This window comes from Poecilia formosa, unplaced genomic scaffold (assembly GCF_000485575.1).
Source record: "Poecilia formosa unplaced genomic scaffold, Poecilia_formosa-5.1.2 Scaffold118, whole genome shotgun sequence".
Lineage (NCBI taxonomy): Eukaryota > Metazoa > Chordata > Actinopteri > Cyprinodontiformes > Poeciliidae > Poecilia > Poecilia formosa.
Genome location: NW_006800057.1, coordinates 734,732 through 762,293, shown reverse-complemented (window position 1 = coordinate 762,293; position 27,562 = coordinate 734,732). Strand labels below are relative to the sequence as shown.

The 27,562-nt window shown below is 38.1% G+C and overlaps 1 protein-coding gene and 1 long non-coding RNA gene across 2 annotated transcripts; both read left to right on the top strand.

Annotated features, from left to right (window-relative positions):
• The first annotated feature begins 7,933 nt into the window (after positions 1-7,933).
• LOC107837163 (uncharacterized) lies at positions 7,934-12,410 on the top strand. Its single transcript, XR_001663164.1, has 5 exons — positions 7,934-7,981; positions 8,065-8,118; positions 10,221-10,274; positions 11,068-11,121; positions 12,224-12,410. It is a non-coding gene; the product is annotated as an uncharacterized LOC107837163 (long non-coding RNA).
• A 544-nt stretch (positions 12,411-12,954) lies between these two features.
• LOC103143961 (collagen alpha-1(XXI) chain-like) lies at positions 12,955-25,506 on the top strand. Its single transcript, XM_016675616.1, has 9 exons — positions 12,955-12,981; positions 13,261-13,296; positions 13,990-14,034; positions 14,931-14,963; positions 16,286-16,432; positions 17,394-17,448; positions 20,481-20,675; positions 22,205-22,282; positions 23,983-25,506. The coding sequence occupies exons 1-9, from the start codon at positions 12,955-12,957 to the stop codon at positions 24,168-24,170; spliced, it is 804 nt and encodes a 267-aa protein (XP_016531102.1). The 3' UTR covers positions 24,171-25,506.
• Positions 25,507-27,562: the final 2,056 nt, after the last annotated feature.

Genomic DNA, 27,562 nt, shown 5'->3' with positions numbered 1-27,562 from the left:
CTTCCAGGATTGCTTTGTATAAAAAAATTTCCTGATAACATGGTCCTTCTACCACCATGTTTCATGGTAGAGATTGCTGACTACAAATGCAAGCTAGACTTTTTCAGATTTGTACTACAATTTTGTAAACATTTTTAAGTCATTCACTTCAAAATCATGCTGTTGGTCTGCCATATAAAATCCTAATAATAGTGATAATAAACTTTGCTTTACATCTGTGATTAGCACGTGTGAAGCTTTGCTGTGACTTTTCCTTCCAAGATCAATTTGTAGATAAACAGCCGGGGACAATTATGAATGACTAAGGGAACAATCCAGCCTGTGTTTGCAGGGCGAAGATGTTTTCTTGGAATGATGTTGTGTGATGGGGGTGAGCTGCTGTTCTTTAATGTGTGCGGGATCCAGTTGAACTGGTTGTGGAATCTGATAAGGCTTATTCCTGGCTTCCATTAAGGGGCTTTTCTGGGCACATATAGTTTGTAGGTGACCACGGGGCATAACCACAACACTATGGTGAGATAAAGCTGAGGAATCACTGAGGAGGATCTAATGGCTGTGACTTAGACATGTGGCAGAAGCACTTTTGATTTTTTACCATATACAGCGCCTACAAAATATACTCAAACCCTTGAATAATTTACACTTTGTATTGCTTTTGCAACTTTTCCCTTCCCAAAAAAATGTCACAAGTATTTAACATAAAGTAAATACTCCTGCCCCCATGTATCTTTAACCGGATGCTTCGGGTCATTGTCTTGGTGGAAAATAAATGTTCTCTGAATCCGCATCTCTGCCAGATGGAAACTAACCATCCTCAAGGATTTCCCTGGATTTCTCTTAGTTCACTTTACCTTTAACTTTTACAAGCTTTCACGGATCTGGATGGTGTGCTTGTGGTGTTGTTCAGTGTCTGCCTAATATAGCATCTTGTCTAAGGACCACATAACTCCATTTTTGGTTTCATTAGGCCAAAGAATTTTTTTCTACTTAAAAGTTCTTTGGTGGGAGACATACTAAAAGACATGTCTCCCACATGTCTTTTAGCAAATTGTAGTCCAGCCTTTATCTGAGTTTTCTTCAACAATGGTTTTCTCATTGCTTCTCTCCCATAAAGATTTGACTTGTGAAGAACCTGGGCAACAGATGTAGTTTGCAGAGTCTCTCCCATCTCAGCTATTGAAGCTTGTACCTCCTACAATGTAGGACTCAGTATGACTCAGGATGTGCAGATTATTCCCTTATTTTCATGTTTTTGGGTTTATAAAATGGACAACTGTTTTTGACATCCTGGTAAGGGGAACATGGCCTTAAGTTTTCTGTTTGGCTTTTTAGTTTGAAATGAATAGAACTGATAATGACAGTTTCATCACATGAGAACAAACCAGTATTTACCCTTGAGACATAGTAAATTAGAACTCAGTGGTAACCTAACAGAATGACAATCTGGTTGCAAGATCATTGAAGGAATCCAGAGGGCATGTGATCTACAAATGAATTCCAAGCCTGTTGTCCCAGAATACATTTTACAGCTTGTTTTACATGGCCATTGCTAGTACCAGTGAAATGCTGTGGTTCACTCTGCAGCTTCTGGGGTCTGACAGATTGCTGAGGGATTATTTGGATATGTTTGTTTGTGGTCTTTAGTTTTTATGTTTTTACAAGCCGCCTGCCTGTCCACTCACTTGATGCAAGAGCTCTCACCACAGGACTCACCACACAAGCTGTGCCCATGCATCAGTAAAAACTGCTGCCAGATATGAACTCATGACATAACCAACAGTGTAAAAAAACCCCAGAAAGTCCCTGAGATTTTCAGTACAGGCATGTGGTTTTGATTGATACTAAAACCAATGTCTGAATCAATATTCAGACAGTAGCTTCTGGGTTCCGGAATGAAAATGCAGCGTGCAAATGTCAGATAGTCCTTTTTCATTGCTCTTCTGCTCACCATGAACGCTGCTTGCTGCTTGCTCACCTAGTTTGTGTTAATGTTCAAGAAGGTGTACAAAAGAACATTACATAATGTTGGAAGTCTTCATACCTCTTAACCGGTTCCATATTTTGCTATTTTCCACCCACCAAACTCAAAAGGCTCCTGCATACTCAAGCGAACTGTACGAACCCTGTGAGCCAGGGGTGCCCAAAGTCCAGTCCTCGAGAGCCACCATCCTGCCAGTTTCAGATGCATCCCTGTTTCAACTCACCTGAATCAAATGAATGGCTCCTTATCAGGCCTCTGTACAGCTGATCCTGGTCTGTTGGAGTAAGAATACTTCTAAAACTTGCAGGATGGTAGCTCTCGAGGACTGGACTTGGGCACCCCTGCTGTGAGCCATGCAGACTGCACAAGCACTTTCTGCACACATTTGGAATTTCATTGTCAAGTGTACCAATTGTCTGCATTCCTTGTGACATATTCCTTTATTTCCCACAATCCTAGTGGATACTCGCAAGTTTGGTGAGCTAGTTAGGCGTTTATAATGGCAGCCTCTACACGGCACGGGACAGAGTGGCAGTCACATTGCTTGTTCTTGCGACTGGTTGTGCTGACTAACAACTTTATCATCCCGGTGTCACATGCAAAACAATTTGATGTGAACACTGTGCTGAGCAGTTTACACAGAGTGTGCGTACGTGGTCATAAAAATTGTTCTTTGCGCGGACTTCGACTTTGAGGCCATGTTGAGTCTGCATTGAGTATATGAGGACATCCACAGACTGAAGTACACTCAGGTATGTTGGAGCCTTAAGAGCTGAATTCAGATTACATGTGACAGACTAAGAAGTGCATAACTGTGAAATGGGAGGATATGATTCATGATTTTCATCAAATGAAATAGTGGCTAGATGAAAGCCACTGAAGATGAAATTATGACTTACTCCCCCACGTCCAGAATGTTATTTCTGGCATAAGGACTTGACTATACATCTACCCCAATATTTAATTTCATCCCTGTGAAACATTAGCTATGCCAGCATGTTTCTCTGGGGACACTTATCAGTAAGAGAAGGACAGCATGGACGGAACTAAACACCAGATAATTCTATTAAAGGTTGGAAAAGGCTCAAGACTGCAGCAGAGGTTAACCTTCAAGCAGGTTGGTGATAAAACCTGCTTTAAGGTGAGCACCTGCCTTTTTTCGTCTGGAAAAAAAGTGCCTTACTGAATTTTTGTATATGTTTATTGTATTGCCCAAGATAGCATTTCTAGACTTATAGTACTACATTTACATAGGTGTTTCACTTAACAAGGATATAAGGATTTTATAACTTTTATCTGGACATGGTTGATTAACTCGTTTTGCCAGAAAAAGTCCAACGGCACAACATGGCACCACCTCTTTTTACTGTTTGCCACTAATGCCTCTCACTAGATTTCTCAGCTACAAGGCTTGTGTTAGCTTGCCAATTGTTAGGCATAAGAAGGAAAATTAATATCCCCACCTCACCAATAAAAATAAAAACAGCATCAGTTGAATAAATCTTTGAAAATATCAGAACAGTTTACCCTAAAGTACTTTTTGTGGCGAGGAGTGAAAGGATGTTAACTTCCTCTGTCAAACTTCTTAAAGTGCCACAATAACATAAAACAAGACCACACTATGAGTAACAGCAGCACTTTCATTTATGTTATGTGCCAGTGTGGAATCAAAAAAGTTTAGGGTTTCTCTTCTGATGCCTTCAGTACTGAAAGGGAAAAAATAAGGAGGTTGGTGCATAGCAGTAAATAAGTGTCTCCTGTCTTGGTTCTACTGGAGCTGCATTCTACTTATCTGGATAAACAGATGTCAAAGAGCAACAACATGCAAAAACACATCCAGACTAATGAATTTCCAATTGGATTGATTAATCTCAGCAGCACAAAAGGAAAATAAAATCAGCAGACCATTAAAATGGTGTCTTTATGTTAGTATCTGTTAAAAATAAAAAATCAGTCAAATAGCTCATGCAATGTCACAGTGGTCTTTAAATCATTGCACTGGCTTTTTAAAATGTCGTTGACATCTTATAGGACTCTGGATGATCTTGGACCTAACTACATTTCAGGTCTGGAGCATGCTAGCTCCTCTTCACTCTGCATTCCCACAACCAACCAGGGGAATGTAGGATTTAACTTCTAGGCTACCTTGGCTCTGGAACAAACTACCTGAAAAGCTGAGATGTGCATAAGCTGTTGGTTCCTTTAAATAAGGAGAGACTGCTGCTTTCCCACAAATGTCAAATTTTACTTTTATTTTTTTTTTTTAAATCTTGTATGTTAGATTTTAACATTCTTCCTTTTGCTTCCTCTTTTGTTTTCAATCCTTCCATTGTTGAATGGTGTTGTGAAAATGCACCTGCCTTGCCTTGTGTGCTTGACAGTTTCCTGTTTTTCTTTTATTGTTTTATCAATTCAACCTGCTGGGAAACACAGATGTATAATAGCCCTTTGGGTAATTCTGGTGTATTTACATTTCTATGATTATCTCTGTGCATAATATATTCTAAATAAACAAATAAGTTTCTGCTACAGAGAGCAGATAGATAGAGGATTGTTGCCTACCAGATGTAAGACGTTGGACAATTTTAATAGGACATCAAAACAAAACAAACAAACAAAAATAGTCCAGTGAATCTAATATCATCATTGTTTTTGATGTGGAATGCACTGCCATGGTTCTTGTCTCCTCAGGGGGAGACAGGTGATGTTGGACCAGCTGGTGATGTTGGACCTAAAGGTGCCCTGGTGAGTTCACATAAATATTACGTTTGTGAGTACATGTATGGCCATGGTCTTTATAACAAGGTCCTTATCTGGTTCCAACCTCATAGAACCATTGGAGCTCAACCCCAGACAAGCCTAATCCCACAGGAAACATTCCAGAGATGCTTTATACTGAAGTCGGACTTGTTTTGGGGGTACAAAATGTTAGTTGATTGGTGAACAGCGATTCAGACAAAGATATCATACAATTATATGAGAAGAAGCCCTAGAACATTAACTGTTTTAAATCCTCAAGATAAAACTCTACCCTTTGAAACTAACGTACACACCGAGACTCTAAATGTCCACATTTTAATATCTGAGTAGAAAACTCATCACAGTCACACCCCGCAACCACAACCACACTCTCAATTTATAGAAAACAGTTATGACTGCACATTCAAATACATAAACAAAGCAACAAAAAGTTCTTATTTTTCTATCTTTCGCTCATTGTCCCCTTTTGATTAGTGAAATCCAGATATTCCCTAACATGTATTTTGCAATGCTTGATCATTCTATTTTATAGGTGAAACCCACATTTACACACTGGTGGAAGCACACACTCCTCTGTACATCCATACTGCTTGCAGTGTTGTGTGCTGAGCAGACTCCCCGCTGGAACGTAAAGCCAAACTCCCCCTCCCTATTCAGACTCACAGGAATCTTCAACTCTGAATGCAGTTAGTTTTATGGTTCCATACAGTTTTACTGTACTATTTATTATCTTGTAACACAATCATCATAAAACTGTTTCCATGTTCATTCCATCGAGTTGAAGATTTACTGTTCTACTCACAGACACGCAAACCCTGTTTGTAAAAGAAGACCCATGCATAATATGTCTGTTTAAACAACAAAAAAGCTAGAGACTATATAAAAAGTATAATATTAACAATTTAAGCAAGTTCAGATTTTTTAAGCTTTCATTTTGAATTTGAGCAGTAAACATTTAAACTGGAGTTATAAATATGAAATTTGGATATAGCAATATGTTCTAGCTCAGGATTCATAGCAATATTTTTGCCATTTTTTATGTTTTATATGTTTTCATAAATAGATTAAATGTTTTTAAATCATAAACTAGGTTTTAAAATGTCGCCAACCACTGTAACTCCAACTAGTCGATTTAACTTATTTTTTAATTTTTTAAATTCCTGTCTATCTCTAAAGTGGTCCCTACTACCAATAAAGTTGTGAAAATTAATCTCTTAGTTGTTGTTGCAACTAAGATTTTATTATATCTCAAACTAAGCGTTTTAGATGTCGAACTATAGATCATCAAATGTGATCCAGACTTTAGAATAATGTGAAAGAGTCCTTTAGTTTAGAGACAAAAGGAAGCTGTCAAGCAGATGCTAACTGTGGCACTACCACAGAAGCTAACATCTAGACTAGAGTCTTCCTTATCTGCGCACTTGGGGATGCGGCTAATTAGTGCTCTGGAAACACTGGCCTAGTAGCATAACCTAGCTTGAAGCACTTGCCTTCTGATGAAGGCTCTAAATAACAGTTTGCCTTTGCTTCTCAAAGTCTCATGCTAACAGTAGCTACACACTGCTTTGGGATACACTCAATAATGAGATATGTTCTAATGACATTACTGTGTTAAAAAAGAAAACAGAACTCCTGGAATTTGGTTACAAACTGGACTTACTGGCTGTTAAAGTTGTAACTATCGGAAAGAAAAGCTCAACTCCTCCTTGCTCTTGGTTAATTTAGTCTAATAATTTCTCTGTCTCGCTGTCTCGTGCTTGCCGTCTGCTCTCCTCAGGGTGGAAGTATGATTTGGTTTTGAGGAGCAGGTTGAGCTTCACATAGATCATGCATTCTCATCCATCCACAGACCTAATGACAGAGCTGAAAGATACGGGTTGAAAATGACTACAGTCACAATGGAGAGCTAAATGTAGATGACGAGAAGCTGAAAAATAAAATAAATCAATGAGATATGCTTTCACATCAGTCTCCAACAGTAACCATTTATTTATTAATTTTTTTAAAGTGTTGTCAAGGGGATCTGAGAAGTTGCTAAGTATCAGGGAAAGAATTCCTATGCAGGCAATGCTAAGATTGTATTCAGCATTAGCTTGTTTAGTGCCAGTGCTAATGCTTGATTCAAATTTATTACCAAGATGTGCTCCTAAACTCTGAGGTAGTTCTTTACAATTTACCCTTTGTTGTTAGGAAAATGTAAATGACAAACCAGTTGTTAACTATTCTCCTGTTTAACCTAGGAGGAGAACCAAGATGTCTGAAATTATGTTGACAACTAGATTAAACTAATTTGAGAAAGTACATTTTATTAAATGTTCTAGATTTAACTCAAGTGTATTTTATTTCAGTGTCTTTCTACTAAAATAAAAGGGATGTAAAATATTACATCATTGTGTATTGGTTCTTTCATCTATCTGTGTGGATCAGTAACAGTAGTAATAAGGTGGTAGTAAACATGATAATCACAAACATACTAAAATGATAGAGCACAGGTGATGTTGTTTTAACAACAGTCATTCCATAATTTATGATTGAACTCATCTTGCCATGCAAAAACCTGTTGATTCTGGACTTATCCAAACACACTGCTAAGGATCATCTTTTGCGCTCTATATTCAAGTAATGAAAATATGTTAAAGAACATGTTAAAACTTGGCACTAAAGCATGTTTTCAAAGTTTGAACCTTTAGCTCTTTGCAGGCAGGCCTTGGGGCTTTGGCTTTTGATTTGCTTTAAGATTTCTGTTTTTTCAGCACGCTCAAAATCATCACCTTTACCTATGAAAAAAAAAATGCCTGGACAAGCAAGAAAATGCAAGCTATCACCTCCTATTCATACTGCCATAAACAAATTTGTTCCAACACAACTCCAGTGTTTCAAAGATTGTTTTTCAAATTGTAAAACTCCAAGATGGAAAAAATATAATGTTACTTTTCCTGCTTTGGGTTGTCAAGATGTACTTTAAGAAGGAATCTGAAGAAATATTCTAACTCTTTCAGAATAACAGAAAATGTTAGCATGATGGAGGCTGTGGAGAAATTCTTGTTCTATAATATTTTTTCCAAGTACTGTAAAAAGCTACATGTAGTGCTTTCCATCCGTAAATATAAAGCGATATTTATCAAAACCCTTCTCTAACTTGGCTTAACGGGAAGTAAATTTCATCTCAACTTTCTGTTCTTCTGCCATCCACAGGGCCCCATCGGACCTCCTGGTGAAACGGGCCCACCGGGATCTCCGGTAATGTCTGAACTGTCTTTTGTTGGTGTTCTTGTTGGTTTAACATCCGTAACACATTCCTATGCTTCTGAATCCATTGTTAGGGCGAACAAGGCTTAGCTGGGCTTCAGGGGCCACCTGGTCTGAAAGGAAACCTGGTTAGTACTCTTTCAAGTTTTAAAATGTTTTGTCAGGACTCAATTAGTAAGAACAGACAAATACTTCCCCCCCCCAATTTGTATGTATTAGAAATGTAACATAGCTAAAAGTGAGCATTCAAGCAGGTAGAGGAGGATGGGTTTGGTCCTCGCTATGGGAGTGACAATCTGTAAACACTTTTGGATAATCAGTCACCTTTCCACCCTCTAAGATACTGCTCTGGCCTTATTTTTTGGAACTCCTGATGAAGAATGCCTTCAATAAATAAAAAAAAATATAAAATCACCTGTGACACATTTATTGGTACTGTTGTCAATACTTGGGCCAATAGGACATTTCGTCTTCCTCTGTAACATTTCTCATGGGTGGTGAAGACAGAGAGATGAATCTCTAGTAATTGACTAGATCTAGTCCTGGATTGTTGGAACTCCTCAAAAATTCCTCTCTCTTAATACCATCTTCAGTTCCATTTGAAAAAACAACAGACAGTCCAAAAGTTCCAATTTGAACGCAATTCAAATTGGAACTTGAATTGCGTTTGGCTTTTGATTTGCTTTAACATTTCTGTTTTTTCAGCATGCTCAAAATCATCACCTTTACCTATGAAAAAAAATAGAGCCACAAATAAAAGCCACATTAAAGATGTGGCTTTAATGTCAGATTAAAGCCACATCTAGATGTTTTTTTTTGTTTTTGGAATAAAATAATTCTGTTTTGCAACCCTCTTCTTAGTCCAAACATGTGGAGAGAATCTATGAGTCCAGTATAACATGTGAAACACAAGCAGCAGGAAAATTCCTGCAGTTCCTGAAGGGTCGATATAGACCTCTTTGCAGTTTTCCTGGCTATTTTTATTAGTGTTGTCTTTTCATCAAGTTTGGGCCAAAATCCAATATCAACTATGTGGCGTGTTGGGTTTTTATACTGATTGTTCAATATAAGCAATAAATGTTTTTTTTTTATCTCCCCAAGCTGCCAAACATTTTTTTTTATAAACCAATAACAATAAAAAAACAACACAGCACTATAACGCGGGTGTGAAGACTTCTGAGAGCGAATGTATGACAGAATACATGTACCGTCAGTGGGTGCCGTGGATACCCACTGTTGTTGTCCACAGTGGGTATCCAGACATCGGTCTGATTAATGCACCAGTGAATTAGTGTGGAGAGAATCTAAACTCAGTCACACACTGATTCTTGGAGAGCTCGAACCGTTTGTTTTTGTTTTTTAATGTATGCTGCCCTCTGGTGTGCAGACCAAAGCATTACAAATTACCGTGTCATAAAATGTAAGGATGTAATCTGACCCAGCATGACCTGGGGACTCAACGGATCAACAGGGCGACAATGAAGAGCTTCCTGTTTTAACAAATCGGCCTGAATCAGTCAGCACACAAATGTGTCTTTCAGTAACAAGTGACTGCATTTGTCTCTCACACCCTCCTGAGAGCATGCACAGCCTGCTGGACAGCTTCAGCCACTGTAGGTTACAAACAGAATGCCTTGTGAGAGTATTCACTTCCCTTAAACCGTTTCATATTTTTGCCATGTTACAACCACCAACTTTTGTTGTATTTTATTGGGATTTTTCATGATACATATGGTAAATAAAGAATTTGGACAAGAGTGGCAAGAAGAAAACCATTGTCAAGAGAAAAACCATTAAAAAAAACCCCACAAGCCAAGCCAAATGCATGACACGCGTCAGGTTTTTATTTGTATTCCTTCCACTTCACAATTATCTTCTCCTTTGTTTTCTCCAGCCACATGAATCCCAGTAAAATACAATGAAGTGTGTAGCTTTAATGTGACAAAATGTGGAAATGTGTAAGGCTTATTAATACATTTGCATTTAAAACCCATATAAAAACCAGTCTATTCATAAGTCTATTTATTTTATAATTGGAAGACATACAAACAATAACAAAGCCAGGCTTTTGATGCAGCTTGATACTGTTTTGCTCAATATGTCAACTGTACGTTTTTATGTTTTTCTTATTTTATTGAAATAATGTGTGACCACCACAGATGATGTGAGTTTTGTGTAGTTTTCTTGGTTGAAAACCAGCACTGTGTCTCCTTTCTGTCTGTCTTTCCAGGGAGTCCAGGGACCCCAGGGACAACCCGGAGAAATCGGCCAAGCTGGTCCCAAGGTCAGTGTATTGAGCAGTATAAGCAGTTATATTACATAGCCATCCAACATTCACGTTCACACCCAACACTAAGGTTTTTATTGTGATCTTCATCCAACTCAGGTGGTAGCAGATTTTTGTCAACACTATCTGCGTTTCCATTGACCATATAATTGTGCAATTTGACATTTCGAAAATAAAATTGCTTAATGGAAACACAACAATATTGAAAATTTTTTGGTCATATTGAAATTGGTTTATTTAGCAAAACTGCAACTGGAAGCACTTTTTCACATCCTACGAGTCACATGACCAACAACCGGATGGCAGATGCGACCACTGTGAAGTAGCAGGAGGATGATGGTGCAGCCTGTTTTTCATCCCTTATCGTGTGAATAAACTTATTCATGTTGGATTAATTATGTTTCTCATATAATGGAAACACCTGAATTGCAAAATTGTGGGTTTTTTCGACACACCACAATCCTATAGCTTTGACAAAAATATAAAACCAGTGAGCCTTCAAATTCTACCAAGAGTGATGCCATTTTCTTCTTAAGAAAAGTCATGTGGCCTCTGAATGACCTGTTGTGATCATCACAGCAAGTTAAACAGTGAAGAGGATGGAATCAGTTGAGAGTATATCTGATCATAGTATTCCAATTTCCTCCAGGAAGCCTTCTGTGAAAAACCCAGTAAAATACATATATGGTGTGATACCAGTGTGCTGGTGACTGAGATGGTTAAATGCAGATTTACAGTTTGTTTCAGAGCTGGATGACGTCATCACATTTTCTCTTTTTCCTGCCCACAGGGTTCATGTGGTGAACCAGGAGTTGTCGGCCCTCCTGGTCTTCCAGGATTAAAAGTGAGTGAAGATTTGCTTGTGGGTTTTAGAAAAGTAACCTGCTAAATGTAGTTCATGTGTTTTGGCTCATTTTATCTTGTTGAAAACAAAGAATATTTCAACAAGGTGTTGACATCCAGCTAGAAAACACCCAGTGGTAACATGAACAGGCATCTTTCAACAAACTCAGTTTCTTCTATTTAGCTGTAATGTCCATTGGAAACAGACATCTGATTGGATTTAATTTTACATTTTAATATTTGAAAGCATAAAAATACTTTTTGAATTAGAGTCAGTAAGTTAACATGTTGAAAACATATTCACTGCCCATATTTTTTTTAATATTATTTGAATGACAATGTTCACTACCAAAGCTAAGTGTTCATGCAGACTCCTTTTTAACAAGTGCAGCTGGAAATCTCATTTTGATCCTTCAATTATGTAAAAAAAGATCATGGAAAGAAGAGAAACATAAAGCTCAGGTTAGCATCTTAAAATAGCCACATTAGAAGCAAAACCGCATTAAAATCTTATTATATTAAGCAATTTAATTTAAAGATATACTAGCAAAGATTTTGTAGCCTGACTGACAGTTTCAACTCAATTGAATTTTTATCTTCAAAGAGTCCTTTTAGATGGTAGCAGCCAGTCTTACAACAAATCAGATAAGACTTCTGACTGAAGACTGTTGCTGTATGACAGTTTTATGGCTGTCATGAAATGCTAACAGTTCAATATCAGGGTAGCAGCTTCTGAGCCGTTTAGGTACTGGTCAGTACTGGTCAGTACTGGTCAGTACCTGGTCAGTACCTAAACGGCTTCTGAGCCGTTTAGGTACTGACCAGCTGCTTCCAGTTGCAAAAACAATACCTTGTTGCCATGGATATGCACCATAATTGTCCGAAAGCAAAAAAAAAAAAGGAAGGAAGAGCAATAACCTTCCAGCTGCACAGCATCCAAAACCATGTAAAAAAACTTGAGACTGAAATGACTGTTTATAAAGAACCTAATATGAATTTAAATCACTTCATAGATGTTTTGTTCTGTATACCAATTTAATGAAAAACGTTTTTAAAAGAAATGATGTGCTTCTCCAAAGATCTATAACCTTTGACCTTTCCAGGGTTTGGCAGGGGAGCCAGGCTTTCCGGGCCAACCGGGGGTTGCAGGGCGGCCAGGCTTGAAAGGCCATAAGGTGAGAACCAATATCAGCAAGACGTACAGACAATTTGATCCACACTGAGTGAGGTCTTCAGATGACAACCGTTTTCAGAGTAAATATTTGCTCCAGAGCTTTTGGAAATGTTTAAAATGCCCATGTTGTATTCTGAAAATGTTTACAGCATAATATACTTATTGATTTTGTGCAATAATGACATGATTCGTTTTAAGTGTGTAAAAATGTCCTTCACACTTCTTTGGCAGTAGGTGTTAAGTTTTCTCTCCTGTTCGCACTGGGCATTGTTTCTGTTCAACAAGAAGACACAAGCTGCGTTTCCATAGAACATAAAATTGAAATTATAAAAATAAATTTGCCTGATGGAAACATGCCAGTTTTGAAAAAAACCTAATGTTTTTCAGTAAAAGATTTTGTGCTAGGATGAGGTGGTTTTGTGGTTTGTAGTATCAAAATAGATGTTTTTTCGCAACACACAAGTCACATGGTCAACAGCTGGAGGTTAATACTAACGTAAACGACAAATTACAAAATCAACTGTAAGTAGCTGCAGGATGATAGTTTGTTTTTATCTTTTTGGACACTGTGCAGCTGGCTCCAGCAGATCTCTCACAGCATCACACAGTTCACAAAAAGTTGTGTGTCGTTCCATCATGTAGGCGGGGCTTGTTGCTCCAATGTCAAATCCAATTCGAGACGCCAATGTCTCCTCTTATTGGCTGATAGATGACTGCATTATGAATATGTCTCATGTTTTCATCTGTTGATGCCATGATTTTTATCATATGAACAAGCACATTTATGTGTGATTTAAATTTAAATTATTATTTAATGGAAACACTGTAATTTTTGCACATTTGTAAGGGAAAAAAGTCTAATGGTGCCACTATTCATAAATGTAACATCAGGTTCTCATTTAGTTTACATGTTATTACTTGGCTGTATGATTTCATGGAGTCTAAAGTTCTGGGTTGTGTTTTCAGGGGGAGAGAGGAGAGAGCGGCTCCAAAGGAAACCGGGTACGGTGGAGAATCTTCACCTCTCACCACAGCTGCAAAATACAATCATCCCAAATCAAATATTTCAGATTAAAGTAATAATAAAAAATAATAATTGTTTTATCATTATTTGTTTTCCTTATGTATTTCTGTCTTCAAACCAAATTAGTTAGTTACTGTACCATGATTGAGCAACTATTTTCTTAAGAACTAACCATATACTGTAACATTAGGAACCTTCCATCAACTTGAGGTCATCATATGTGTTTTCTCTTTACTAGTTATAATTTATTTTTTTTTACACAGGATGGGCATTTTACTAAATTCTCAAAAAAAAGTCTCAGCTAGGATTAAATGAGTATCACTTTTAGAGGATCACTGTGGTCCTGTGAAAAGTGTATTTCAACCACAAGAAGTGTTTATAAGAAACACTTCTTATAAACAACCGGCAAAACTGGCAGCTTTTGAATTCCCCTAAATAATTCCCCTTATTTAGTGTCACACTGTCACATACCTTATTTTGATCTTGATGTTGACCAATAGGGAAGAAGCTGACACTGAATCTCAGCCCACAAAGCTTCCTCTCCACACATGACCTCCCTTTGTAGCTAGGAGTAGTTATAACCCTCTATTATAGTACTGCTACCCTCTCTATATAATACATACACACAGACTGTAGCAGGAGACAGACAATCATGTTTTGTCTGTTTACAGGGGCAGCGAGGAGAAGATGGAGAACCAGGAACTCCCGGCGTACCTGTGAGTGTCTGTTCTTCCAGTAGGGGGCAGCAAAGTCTTTGCATTTTTAAATTCCGTGTGGATATGAAGCTCCTGACAGCAGCACGAGCATGATCTCACACGAAAAACTCCAGCAGATAATTGTGATGTTTACCATTTTAAGTCACATTTTCTGTTATATTTGAAAACTGCTGAAATCACCAAACAGTCATCACAGTTTGGGGTGGGGATTATCATATCGTATGGTTATTGTGAGAAGCTTCTAATTATGGCAAGAATTTGGATTAATCATAGTAATAAATTGCAATTAATTATGTTAAAAAACTCCAAAAACTGGTTGGCTTGTTGGAATTGTTAATTTTATAGACTTTGCTGTATGATTCCATAAAGCCATATTTATGGATCAGTTAAAATATGGCTGACCTGTGATGTTTTTCAAGAGCAGCACACACATAATTCCTTATTTTAATAGTACTAACATAAAAAAATATTTAGTGTGTTGTAGTGCTACAATAGTAGAAACTGTTGTAGCTCAACTGCAGAAGCTAACATCCAATGTCTTCTTTATTTCTGCTCTGGGAGGTTCAGCCAATCAGCGTCAAGGAAAATAAATGGCGCTCTTTAGTTGGCTGCTTTGAAAATGTCAGCCAACAAGCGTTTCGGTTTCAAGTAGCATTTTAGCTTCCAAATCTGCATTTTTGTTTGATTTTCAATAAATTACTTAGTTATGTTCAACAGAAAAAACGTGAATAGGCAGTGGACCACGGTTCTTATATTTGTGTTGAAATTACCCATGATTTCCAAGCAGTGGAAATAGCAAAATACACGAAAGGCTACAACTAATTGCCCCCCTCTCTCTCTATCTCCTCTTCTACCTCCCCACCTTTCTGCCTTCCCAATTTTCTGTTTCCTGCCAGGGTGATGTGGGACCCAAAGGATGGAAAGGAGAGGTTTGTAAAGCTCTTATTTTGGAGCACAATAAGTAGCTCCATCAAGTGTCTGCAGTGGAAGAAGACTAAGAGCTAATTCCTCATGCCTGGGGGAAATCTGCCACCACTTTGGGAAACATTTACATCTAAAAAGCACTTAATGTCAAGTACCTACTGCACTGTGTGGAAACTCAAAATTTATGAAGATGCAGTTTCCCACAGCGGCAATGTAGGAAATAGATTACTAAGTGCTAAATTATGTAACAAGCTTTGTAATGAAAAACCAGTAATGGACTGGAAAGCAGCATAGCCTTCTTGCAGAACTCCTCCAGCTGGTTATATGCAAATGTTACTTCTTTTAACACATCTGTATGGCAAACATACAAAAATCAAAGATGATCAGAAACAACTTTTCTTTGATTGCAGTGCCAATATTAGTGAAAGACACCAAAAGCAATCCCACTAGGTCACATAGCTCAGTGATTCTTTAAGTCAGAGGTTCCCAAACTGTGGGGCGCAGAAAATGTTTGGAAACCACTGGGGGGGCGCAGGAGAAAATGTTTGGGAACCACTGCTTTAAGTTATGCTGCCTTTGGCTCTACCTTTACTGTTAATACATGACGTCAAAATGAAACAGACTCTAAAGTTTCTGCCATGGTGGATAAAACTGGTAGTATTCTGCAAAGCTAAGGCAAAAAAAGTCAGAAAAAATACAACTCTACTTCCCTTTCTAGTGTTCGCCAGCCTTCCTGTTTTCAGTTTCATTGCTTATGTTACACTGAAAAAGATCTTTAGATTAAACTGATGATGTGTTTGTCAAAGTCGTCTACTTATAGGTTTTATCATTGTTTTACTCATTTGTTCCCTTACTTCTTTCTTTTTCTTGATCTTTTTTCCTTTGATGATGATGTTTGGTTCAATAAATACATGTTGTTAATTGGACCAAACTTCTTGAATGAATGTAAATACAATACAAAAGCCTTAGAATGGAATAGAATAAAATAAAATAGAATAGAATAGAAATGTCATTTAGTGAGACAGTAAAACATTCTAACTTTTTTTATGTAACAACCACAAACGTCTATACATTTTATGCATTGTTTATTACAAAACAGTGTAACAGTGCATAGTTAGTGTATGAGTTTCTGTTTTTGACAAAGAAGTTGGAAAGTGGCATAAATGTATATTTATATTTCTTTTAACTGTAGGGGTATAGGTACTTTTGTAAGGTATTGTACTTGTTTGTACCGAAGGACAATAACAGCAAAGAAAATATAAAAAATTGGCTTTGCTCTCAGTTCCAACATTCATACTATTGTGACACTTTGTGCATTTTCCCTCAGAGGGGATTAAAAGGTGAAAGTGGGCCAAGAGGGCCAGAAGGGAAGAAGGGTGATACAGGCCATTTGGGTATTGTTGGTCCCCGGGGATTTCCTGGCCAAGATGGACTTCCGGGTCAGCCCGGCCAACCTGGATATCCCGGAAAACCGGTAAGTAAAAACCCTTCAGATTTTGATGCTCAGCTGGATACAACAAGCTTAATGATACTGGCACTTCTCTAATGGCTGAAAGACCTGATTGATGTTTGAAGGTCCCTATACACTTAAGTGCACTTTCTCTCAAGGCAGATGTCTACAGGACTTGTTCGCATTAAGGTCAATTTTAATGGTTACGTACAAAAACTCAAACTCAAACAATTTTGTATGTGACGCCAGCTGCGTTTCCATTACAAATGTTTGCAAAACTTTTACAGTATTCAACTAGTGTAGAAAAAACACAATTTTGCAATTGCAGTGTTCCCATTAAATCAGAAATGCAATTAAAATCACACGGGAATAAGTTTGTTCATGAAAGAATTCATTAAAAATACATTCCGCACCAACATCCTCCAACTACTACCTGTTGTCGTCGTCTTTGTAGTTTGTGCCAGTGGCAACATCCGGTTGTTGATCATGTGACTCATGATACGGAAAAAGTGATAAACCAATTTCAAAACTGTAAAAAAAATCCTCATTCTAGCCCAAAACTTTTAACAGAAAAACAAGAGTTTTTTTTTTTTTTTTCAAAATTGACTGTTCCCATTAAGCAAATGTATTTTCGAAATGTCAATGGAAACACAGCTTTCTGAGTTGATAAGGTTGAGAGTCGGTGCAAACAGTCACAAATATGACTGACCGGCACAACGACTGAAAGTATTTTGAGCTTTAAGTAAAACAGTAATACTGGAAATGAGACCGAGGTCTAATGACGAGGTGAAAATGTTTTTGTGTCGCGCAAAGATCATATCATGTTACTTTTCAGCCCTTTGGCCGCCTCCTAATGACCCCTCCCACAGAGAGCTGGAAAACCACAAGAACCGTGTAAAGTAGAGTAGAGCAGGCATAGCTAAAGACAAGATGTGTGTATTCCTGTTTCTCTTCTCTTGACTTATGGCATATTTGTGTGTTTCAGGGCAAATCTCCTTCAGATGAACATCTTCTTAAGATGTGTGCGGATGTTTTGCGCAGTACGTATGGTTTTAATCCTTTTTACCGCCAAATTAAAAACACAAACAATGAGTGCTTAAGCTTTAAATATAACTTTAAACAACAAGTACTGAAAAGTACAATTAGAATTTTTTTTTATTAACATTCAAGAAAGTCCATTAAAGGTTTCCACACAGTGCTTGCAAACATATTCAGGTGACTTTTTCAGGTTTGTTCGCACGTAATCTGTTTTATTTAGTGGTGGAACTCCAACTGAATTTGTTACATTTACGTTCTACAAACATCTGAGAGGTGATCAGTGGAAACAGCTCCATTTTGAGCTATATTGCAATTGCTTATAGAAATCAGACATTTTTTTCATATTTTATAAATTTTCAAAAACACACACACACACACACACACACACACACACACACACGCACACACACACACACACACACACAAAACTTTGGGTATTTGTAGACTTTTTGAGCAAAGAGAATAATTTGCTCAAAAAGCACATTTTTATTTTTATTCTATATAATTTAAAATAAAGTTATAACATAACAAAATGTGGAGAAAGTGAGTCACTCTTAATGCTTTCCGGATTGACATTTAAGATAAACGGAACTACAATTTGCCTGAAGGAAAATGCCAAAGGGATTAATAAAGTATCTATCTATCTATCTATCTATCTATCTATCTATCTATCTATCTATCTATCTATCTATCTATCTATCTATCTATCTATCTATCCATCTATCTATCATACATTTTAGTTTTAAGAAGTCATTCACCAGTTTCCTTCTATTCTAATGCAATGCAGCACATTAGCTTGATAAATTATCCTGCTAATTGTAGCATTGGGAAATGAGTCATAAACTCATCATTCTAATTCAGAGAATAGAGCACAACTCTCTTCTCTCTTTGGGCCCAGACTGGCGGCGCTGCTCCTCCTGTTGATCATTTTTTACACCAACAGCTTCAAATTGCTAAGGATACTCTGCTAACTGCCCTCTGACTGTAAACCAAGTACCACCATGTATTTATTATCTTTCATGCAAAATCTTTAACTTACTCAGCTAATGTCCTGCTTTAAGAGATTAGAATCAACTGCTAATTGATTCTAGTCTCCTAGAATCTCCTAAAGCAGCATCAACTGCTTTAAGAGAAGTTTTTGCAGAAACGTCTTCTGCAGAGACTGACTGAAAAATCTGCAAGGAAAGGGCTGCACTTTCAGTGGAATCGGGATTGGTAGAGTTGGTCAAGTTTTGTCTATGAAATGCCCTGCATTCTCAGCTTCTGCCCTTCAGCAGCATGCAGAACAGCAATTGACTGTCCATATCCACAGTCCATTGCTTTTTTAAAGTTTCCCTGTCAGGAAACCATTAAAGAGGAACAATCTGGTCAAATGAGACCTTGGTTTATTAAATGCTTTGTAAAACAAAAAACCAGAGTAAACACACTACCCCCACTATAAATACTATACGTTATACTTTTGTCATACTTTCATCATACTTTTCTTCCAGCCCCAGAGTAGATTGGAACATAGATGGAAGGAAATACAGAGCACAGGAAAACCTGTGCCAATTTGCAAAATCCTTGAGGCCGGGATGAAAGTTCATGCAGGACAATAACCCGAAACATACAGCCAGAGTTATAATGGACCAGTGAAAGCATGTTCAGTTCAATTCAAAAATACTTTATCCCAAAGGGAAAATCAAATATTGTTGAAACTCATATCATCAAAGTTTCTTCAAAGAGTGGTGGATGGTGATGCTGTAGGGAGAACGGAGCTCTGGTAGCAGTCAGCTTTGCAGTAAATCTGAAGAAGCCTCTGACTGAAGAAGATATTCTACTGCAACATCATCAGATGTTGGGAAGCTCTGCTAATCCAGCTCTTTTGCTTTTGACGCTCCTCTTCAAATCCCTTTCTGGCTGTTCGATTAGAGAGATGCTGGAGTAGGGGACGTGATCTTCAGCCCTTACGGTCAATGGGAGAGACGGTTTGACTTCCTCCTTCTCTCTCTGCTCTTTGGTTCTGCTCTCCCTCCATGAAGCCTCCTTTCCAACTCCTATTGGGTTGTAGCTCAGGTATTAATTTAATTTTAAACTGATATCTGATTAATACCTGAGGGTGAAAAGCTCACGGAGGCCAAATGACTCTTAAGACCGTGGAAGGGTTGAAGGATGTTTGAAGTCGAGAAAGACTGAAAAACATTAAATCTTGACTGATTAAATCCAGCATTTTTCAAGAGCTTCTAAATCTCTCAGGAGCCTGAAAAAAAAAAATTGTAGGTACGGTTACACATCATAACTTTCTAAAAATATAAAAGTAAGAGCAAACCTCCTTCTAGCTTCACAGTATGTAATAATGCAATGCCCCAATCACAATTAGAAAACAAATTTGAAACAAAAGTCGAAAATATTCTCATGAGTTTTCGTTCATGCTCATGAATAAGAAGGTCCAGTCAAAGACCAAACCTTAATCCGACTGAACATTTAAGGCCAAAACTTGTAAACTGCTGTTCAGAAACGCTCTCCATCTGATCCGACTGATTTTAAACTGTTTTGAACAGAAAAGGCAAAAACTTCAGTGTGTAGAGGTGTAAAATGAAATCTGTCATTTTAAGGTACTTTTCTTGAACTGCTTCTTTTGAACCAAGAGATGGCACCTCGAAGGACGGACAGATATACCTGAAGCAAAAGGTGTTTCTGTAAAGTATTGGCTAAAAGATGGATGAACGCGTAAGCAACAGATCTGTGATATACAGTCTGTGGTTGTGATGTGACAAAATGTGAAGGTTTAAGATGCAGTAAAACAATTAGAAGGCACCATATGTACAATAAGACCTTTCTACAAAGATAGCAACATCAAAATGGCTGCTATTAATAAGAAAGGTGTAAGACAAACAACAACCACCTTTCCTTAAACTAGGAAACTAGTAGCAATGAGTTTAATGATTTCAGTGGCTGTTGGATTCCAAATTAACACAAAACATTTTCTTATTAGTTCATTGATCAAACTCTCATATTTAAAAATGGATCATTTATGTTGTGACTGTACCTGCAGACCAGCTCCCAGCACTCCTCCAGAGCTTCGCCCTCCAAGCAACATGTGAGAGCTGCAACACTGTGAAGGGACCCCCGGGTGAGCCCGGAGCACCAGGACCCAAAGGGTCCATGGGAGCTGCAGGCTACCCCGGAAGAAGTGGTGCTCCAGGTTACCCAGGACCACCTGGAATGCAGGGTCCGGCAGGCATCAAAGGTTTGACCTGACACGTTTTGAATTAGGAGGAAAACCAGCCAACACGTATGGACAGATTTGTCTCATCTGTTTCCTTTCCTTATTTCATGGAGGTGAAAAACAATCAGAATCTTCACAAGGTTTCCTCTTTTCAAGTCCATTTGTTATGAATACAGGCCTCAACATATTTTACTACTGATTCCAGAAATAATAAGATGTCTTTAAAATGGTGACTATGCAGTCACCATTTTGTGCTGACAAAATAATGGCCAATCAAACCAGAACAAAATCAGATTTATATACATCTTAAGTTGCAGATTATGTTGAAACTTCCCACCACCATCACTGGGAAAACATGCAGTTTAAAACTCAATGACACATCCTTCACTGCACTTTATTACTTTTGCATCCTGAAGCAACTCCTCCCACTCATCCGCTCCATGTTCTGTTTTGCAAAAATGTGCTACATGCAGCTGGTAAGGGACCAACCGTTTGTGTAGATATGCATTCACTTTTGTGGAAAGAAATGTGAATTTTAAGAGAGAATGTACTGATAAGATTTATGCTTTGAATGCAGATAAAATATTATCAAGGAATCAGTTGTGATGACTGAACCTATTTGGTTATAGCAGGTTAGAACTTGGGCAGGTTGCCACTTTGACACATGAAGCTACAGAACTACACATATATTCTCATAAACACATCAAATCCCTGCCCTAGACTGGTATGACTCGGCTAATTCCCGTCAAGGTTCCAGGGTCTGACATCACCCAACGGTTTCCTGAAACTGATCAGATCATGTGGAATTCTTGGAAGTTTCAGTTTTGCTTCGGAGGAGACTGGGAAGAACACCACAGCGTCCAGTATGCTGGCAGTATGTCGATGATCCGCCTCCTTATGGAGTTCTTTCAGGCTCAAAATGCACGGTGAAGTTTTTCACTTGATCAAACAACAGCAGCCCAGGGGTCTACGCCATGACCCTAAAAAGGTCAACCTTGATATAGTTGATGTTTCATTTGAATCCAGTGAGGACAGGGAACAGGGGGGCATTTAGAGGTTCTTTGGATTTGAACAAGTCTGTGGTTAAGGTGAAGCTCCGGTCCATTACCAGTGAGATCCGGTGCAATCAAATGAATGCTGAAGAAAAAAAAAAGATGAAATGTGTTTGAAAGAATAATCATCAATAAAGTTGCTGCAAATGACTTTGTGTGCGCACTAATGAATGCATCTATCCCACTTACTTTCTTCAAAAGCATTATCCATTTGGCTGGCCTGTGGCCAAAATGGCCCTGCCCAAGAAATGTAGCTTTAATGGGTGGACTGGATGTAAAGTAAATTTTAAACAACCGAGATGAAAATGGAAATATCCGAAACAAATCCCGATTGAGAGAATTCATTCCGTTATGTATTATTGTCACTAAAATGGTTGTAAACGGGCAAATAGAAAGCCCAGAGGGCTGGGAGCGTTTTGGTACATTTACCTGTTAGTGTAGCATGAAATGAAAGGGTTTTTCTTTTTTTTTTGTTAAAGAAAATGTTTATGTTCTCAGGGGACATCGGAGAGAGAGGGCCCAAAGGCAGCAAAGGAGAAGGTTACAAAGGACCTCCAGGACCTCCTGGACAGCCAGGTATGCTATCATCCTAACCAAAGTCATTTTTCTGAGATTTTAGGTATATGCTTGAGTAACTTCTGTAATTTGGACATAGAGGTTACCGTGTCCGCTGCTGGTTTAATGAATGTAAATGTTCAGGACATGATTATAAAAGCAACATATGTTTCTCTGGCAGCTGTGTTGCATTATTAAGGTGTGCATTAAAATACATTGAAGTTCACAAATCAGTCTCATAGTTTCAAACCATTCTAAATAAATTATTGAGCTTTCCATAGAGCTTTATCACATACAAAGAAACTCAATGAGATTCATGTAGATTTCTCAAGATTAAGATTTTCTTTAGAATCATTAGAAACTTTTACGCTTCAATTAAGAATGAGCCCAAAAAATATATAGTAACCAATCAGAAGTAACGTTTACTATTACTTGACCTACGATTTACTTACAAATGATGAATTAATGATAAAGAAAGGGAAAATATAAATCAACAGCAAACCAAAGATTCTACTCCACAACTACAGATTTAGCCCTACTGCAGTCTTAGCGCGACGCTCAGGAGGAGCCAGGCAGATGTCATGGTCAGACAGGGGGAGCGGGGGCGTTGTCCCATCAGACCACCAGTTCCCAAAACTCGAGCCAGTACCACCCTGCTGGAATAAAAGAGAGAGTAAAATGCTCATGGGGTCCAAATGACTCTTAAGAGGCTTGAAGGATGCTTGAAGTTGAGAACGACTGAAAAACATTAAATCTTGACTGTTTAAATACAGCATTTGTCATGAGATTCTAAATCTCCCAGGAGCCTGAAAAAAAGGAATTTATAACCATATTTTGACTCTGGTCTTTGGATTATTCTCAGATGGATAAGAAAACAAGAGGGTGAATTTTAATCTGAACCATCTGGTACCATCAACTTTCAGCACCAAACGGCCTCTAAAGGGACGACTGGTCTGAAATCAGGGGGTTTGTCTTACCCACAGAACTGAAATGAAATGTCAGTATAAACAACTTATTTCAGGTCAAAGGTCACTCTCACCCTGGCTAACTATGCATTCAGAACAGCTCTGAGTACAAATGGAAAACAACCTTAAAGGTAGTAAATAAAGACACATTCTAAAAGGAGGATAGTGAACAAAGCAACAACAAAAACATATTGCAGCCGAATATTAAACAGGACAAAGCCCTGCTGATTCATGCTCTGGGTCCTTCTCACTAAATCTGGACTTAGCTCAGGAGCTCAAGCTTCTGGGGAAGGAGACATCAAGGGGGCCTGATCAACCAATCCGAGGAGGAATTTGGGTAGCCTAGGAAATCTATGATAAAAATTATTCTGTTATTTTTTCCATGACACCTTCTTAACAATTTGAGTGACATTTTCAGCAAGATATTTCAGTAGATGTAATACTGCAGTGTGGTTATTTTAGATGGCTATTTTTCTAAAAAGTCGTCATTAGATTGAATAAAGTTGACCATCATTTGACAATACTTCAAATTTAAATTAAGAAAATAAAGTTATTTATACATCCTTAGCAAAGTATTCAATTTATCTTGTTTTATGAAGAAATTTTCACATACAAGGACCTCCGAACAAAAACGTATATAATCCATCTTCTTTTCAATTCTAAAAGATGTATCAACTTCACTGCCAAGTAAGATGTCGAGTACTTCCTGAAAAGTCTTACCGCAATTTTTTTTTTCATCTCTTCTTATTTCTGTAGGAATGCAGGGTCCTCGAGGCTTTGATGGTATTGGCTATCCAGGCAGTCAAGGAATTCAAGGAAAACCTGGACTACAAGGAGATCCCGGTAAACAGGGCATCCCAGGTCTTCCAGGAGTTTGCGACGTGTCCATGTGTTATCGGACCTACAACCACAGGCAACATTACAACAAAGGGCCGGATGTCTGAAAAAATGGATTTAGCTCTCCGTCCAGATGTTTGGAGGAAGTCATTCACTGTATCACTGCTGACTCCCTCAAAAGAGACTGTGTGGGAATTATTGCACTGGAGGCAGTCGGAACCTCATTACGTTGGAAATGCAGTCTAAGACCATGAGGTTCACCATGAAACGCAGCCAGTAGTCCAGAAGCCAAGTCTCTTCCAAATACCATCCCAGATGATTCCCAATTCCTGAACTGAAAAGTAGGGGATGTTTTTAATTCATCGACGGAGAGACTGATATTTTGGTCAATAAAAATATCTACCTCTGCTTTTCTCTGACAATTGTTTGTCAAAATCCTCGACAGAAACATTTTGAGTGCCTGCAGTTTTTTGCAATTCCACAACTGCGGAAATTTACTCAAAATCAACAGATTCCCACATTTTTTCCCCACATTCCCACCCTAATGCATAATTGTGAGATTATTATAAATGTTCCAGATTCTAACTCCCGCCTGCAGGTGGCAGTATTTCCTACTTTTACTACACTGCCTCCTCAGCCTTACTTGATGCCAAGTTATAATCCATAATCAATAAGGGGAGTAACAAAAATCAAGTTATTTAAGTTCTTTAAAGATTAAATAAGTATTTGTTCAATTTGCCTGCTTTTTTTTTATTTTTTATTTCTAATATTTTTCTCATAGATGTAGATTTTGGAAGTGGCTTCATGAGGGTTTCGCAAAATTCCTTACAAATAGGATCCCCTCAAAGTCAGTGATTTTGAATAAAAATAAATAAAAAATTCACAAAAACAGTCGTGAAATCTTGGAGGGACTGTAACCTGCTTTGTGTTTTGTTGTTTCTCTCAATATCTGATTCAGAATCATTTGGAAATGTTGTCATGGAAACCATTCAGTATTTATGACTTAGCATTTTATCTGTCTTTTCACTTTCATTGCAGCAATCACACCCTGGTGTATTAGACGCTTGGTGTTGATAACCTGAATGGAATATGCTGTTATTTTTGATGAGGCAAAACATTATGACCACCTGCCCAATAGAATCTTGTCTCCCCTTTTGGTGCCAACCCAGCCCTGACCTGTCTTGGTAAGGACTCCACCAGAACCCTGCAGATGTGCAGATGTGCTGTGGCATCTGGTGGCACTGTGTCTGTAGTTTGACCAGTTTGACCAAGTGGGAGGTGGGGCCTGTAGGAATCAGGCTTGTTTTTCCAATTCATTCCTCACATGCTGGGCTGGGTAGAGATCAGAGGGATTTGGAGACCAAGTCAACACAATCAAATCCTTCCTGAAGAATTTTGGCTCTGTGCAAGGGTGCTTCCTATGCATATGTACTTCTATAAGCACGTATCCTGACATTTTCTGTCTGTTATTTGAACTATAACAGCTCATCTGATGGTCATATCACCCGTTCGCTGCTGTTCTTTTGCTTTTGACAGATACCGACTGCTTTTGAAGATGCTATATCAAACTTATTGAGTCCTATTTTCTCTGTCTTTAGCATCTCAGTGGTTCACTTGCAAACAAATGCTAAAATAAAGCGACAGTGTTATTTGTTTCATGTATCCATGGTTACAGAGTTGTGCCTGATTAATTAATGTTAATCGGAGGGCATTTCACTTGAAAAATTTAGACCTGTGGCAACCTAACGCAAGCCGCCAATTCTCAGCTAATGTTATTAAAGATGTTATGAACAGTCATGTGTAACTTTGCGGCAACAATCTAAATGGACTTTAATTGCCTTTGTATCATCCATTCATAGTTAAAAGTATTATGTGGTTAGAAGTATTTATGTTCAGTTTTATCCTGGTCCATTATTATTATTCAATCTACTAATGCTGTGTTTTACATTGCTAGACATTAATAGAGGAGTTTTGTTTCTGATGCATGCATTTGTGTAAATAAACAAGCACAGGACCAAACCATGTGGTGTTAGTGTTTGTACCACCAGCGAATAAGACGGCTGCAAACAAGATAAAGGGGAAGTGTTTGACAACAGAAGGTTTATTTGGATGAGTGCAGTTGAAGCTTTCAAGACCAAGAACATCATACCAACCAGCATGCCAACCAAGATGTAGCAACTGAGTAAAAGTATTCATACTCATGATCAATTCTTATTAGGCTACAAGGGAAAGTTGCTCAGTCAAAGGTTTGCTCAAGTTAAAGTACTGAAGTGCTTATTTCTGAAAATACTCAGGTATTCAAAAGAAAGAAAATGATATTTTCTAATAGTGCATTACTGTATTGTTTTCTGAGTGCTTTTACAGAACCATGGACCTTTTTGAAACCATGTGACGATTTGTTGACATAAAGAGTCACCCCCAAAAAAGAAAGAAAAAGAAACAACAGAAACAGTTCTCCCCACAAACAACAACACCGGTCTCAATCAGGCTGTGTCCAGATGTGCAGCCTGATTGAAGCCGATCCACACAGACTTCGTGCAGCCAAAAGTGCATCTACAAAATACTGCAATCATTTTATGGCAATTATGACGTTACAATATGTAACGCTGCCTTTTCACAACACTTTCAGTGGTGTGAAAAACTGTCACATAGTGACAGTTTCAACAAATATGTAAAAACAACTTTTTTTAAAAATAAAAGTTACATCTGCAGCTTTACGTATGTACTAGAATAAACATACAACAGCTGGAAATGTAACAGAGATTTATGGCCTAAATCCAGAAAGTATCCGCAGCCCTTCACTTTTTTTCACATTTTGCTATGTTGCATCCTTTTATTTCCAAATTGTTTTGAACTAATCTCCCTCCTCAAAATTCTACATGTGAATACTAAATTTTGACAATGTGGAAATAGGAGTCTTTTGCAATGACAACAAGGCGGATATTCTGGAGTGGCACAGTCAAAGCCCAGACTTCAACCTGATGCCTGACAGCCGATCCCCACTCAGCCTGATGGACATGGAACAGCTTAGCCAGGAAGAATGAAGGAAAACTTTGTCCAGATGTGCAGCCTGATTGAGGCCGATCCACACAGACTGTGCAGCCAAAAGTGCATCTACAAAATGCTGCAAACATTTTATGTTTGCAGCAAATATTTTTATTTCTTGGTCATTGTTTTAGAAATTGGTTTTCAGTTTGACATTTAAGGTTTTTTGTGTATGTTTTACTTGTCAGAAAAGCTCAATTTTGTTGATCTTGGCTGATTTGTGAAAGCAATAAAAAGGGTAAAACATCCGAGGGGGTGAATACGTTTCATAGGCACTCCAACCTAAAAGTGGAAATACAAATGTTCTGCTTTAATGGAACGCCAACACATTTCTCTGTATGATGTGTCCACATTTCTGTCAAGCTTACATTGCTTGAAATAAATGAAATAAGCACTGATCAAACCAATTCCCACTGTTATTTCAGGTAATGTCACACGTTCCTCAGTGTGATTC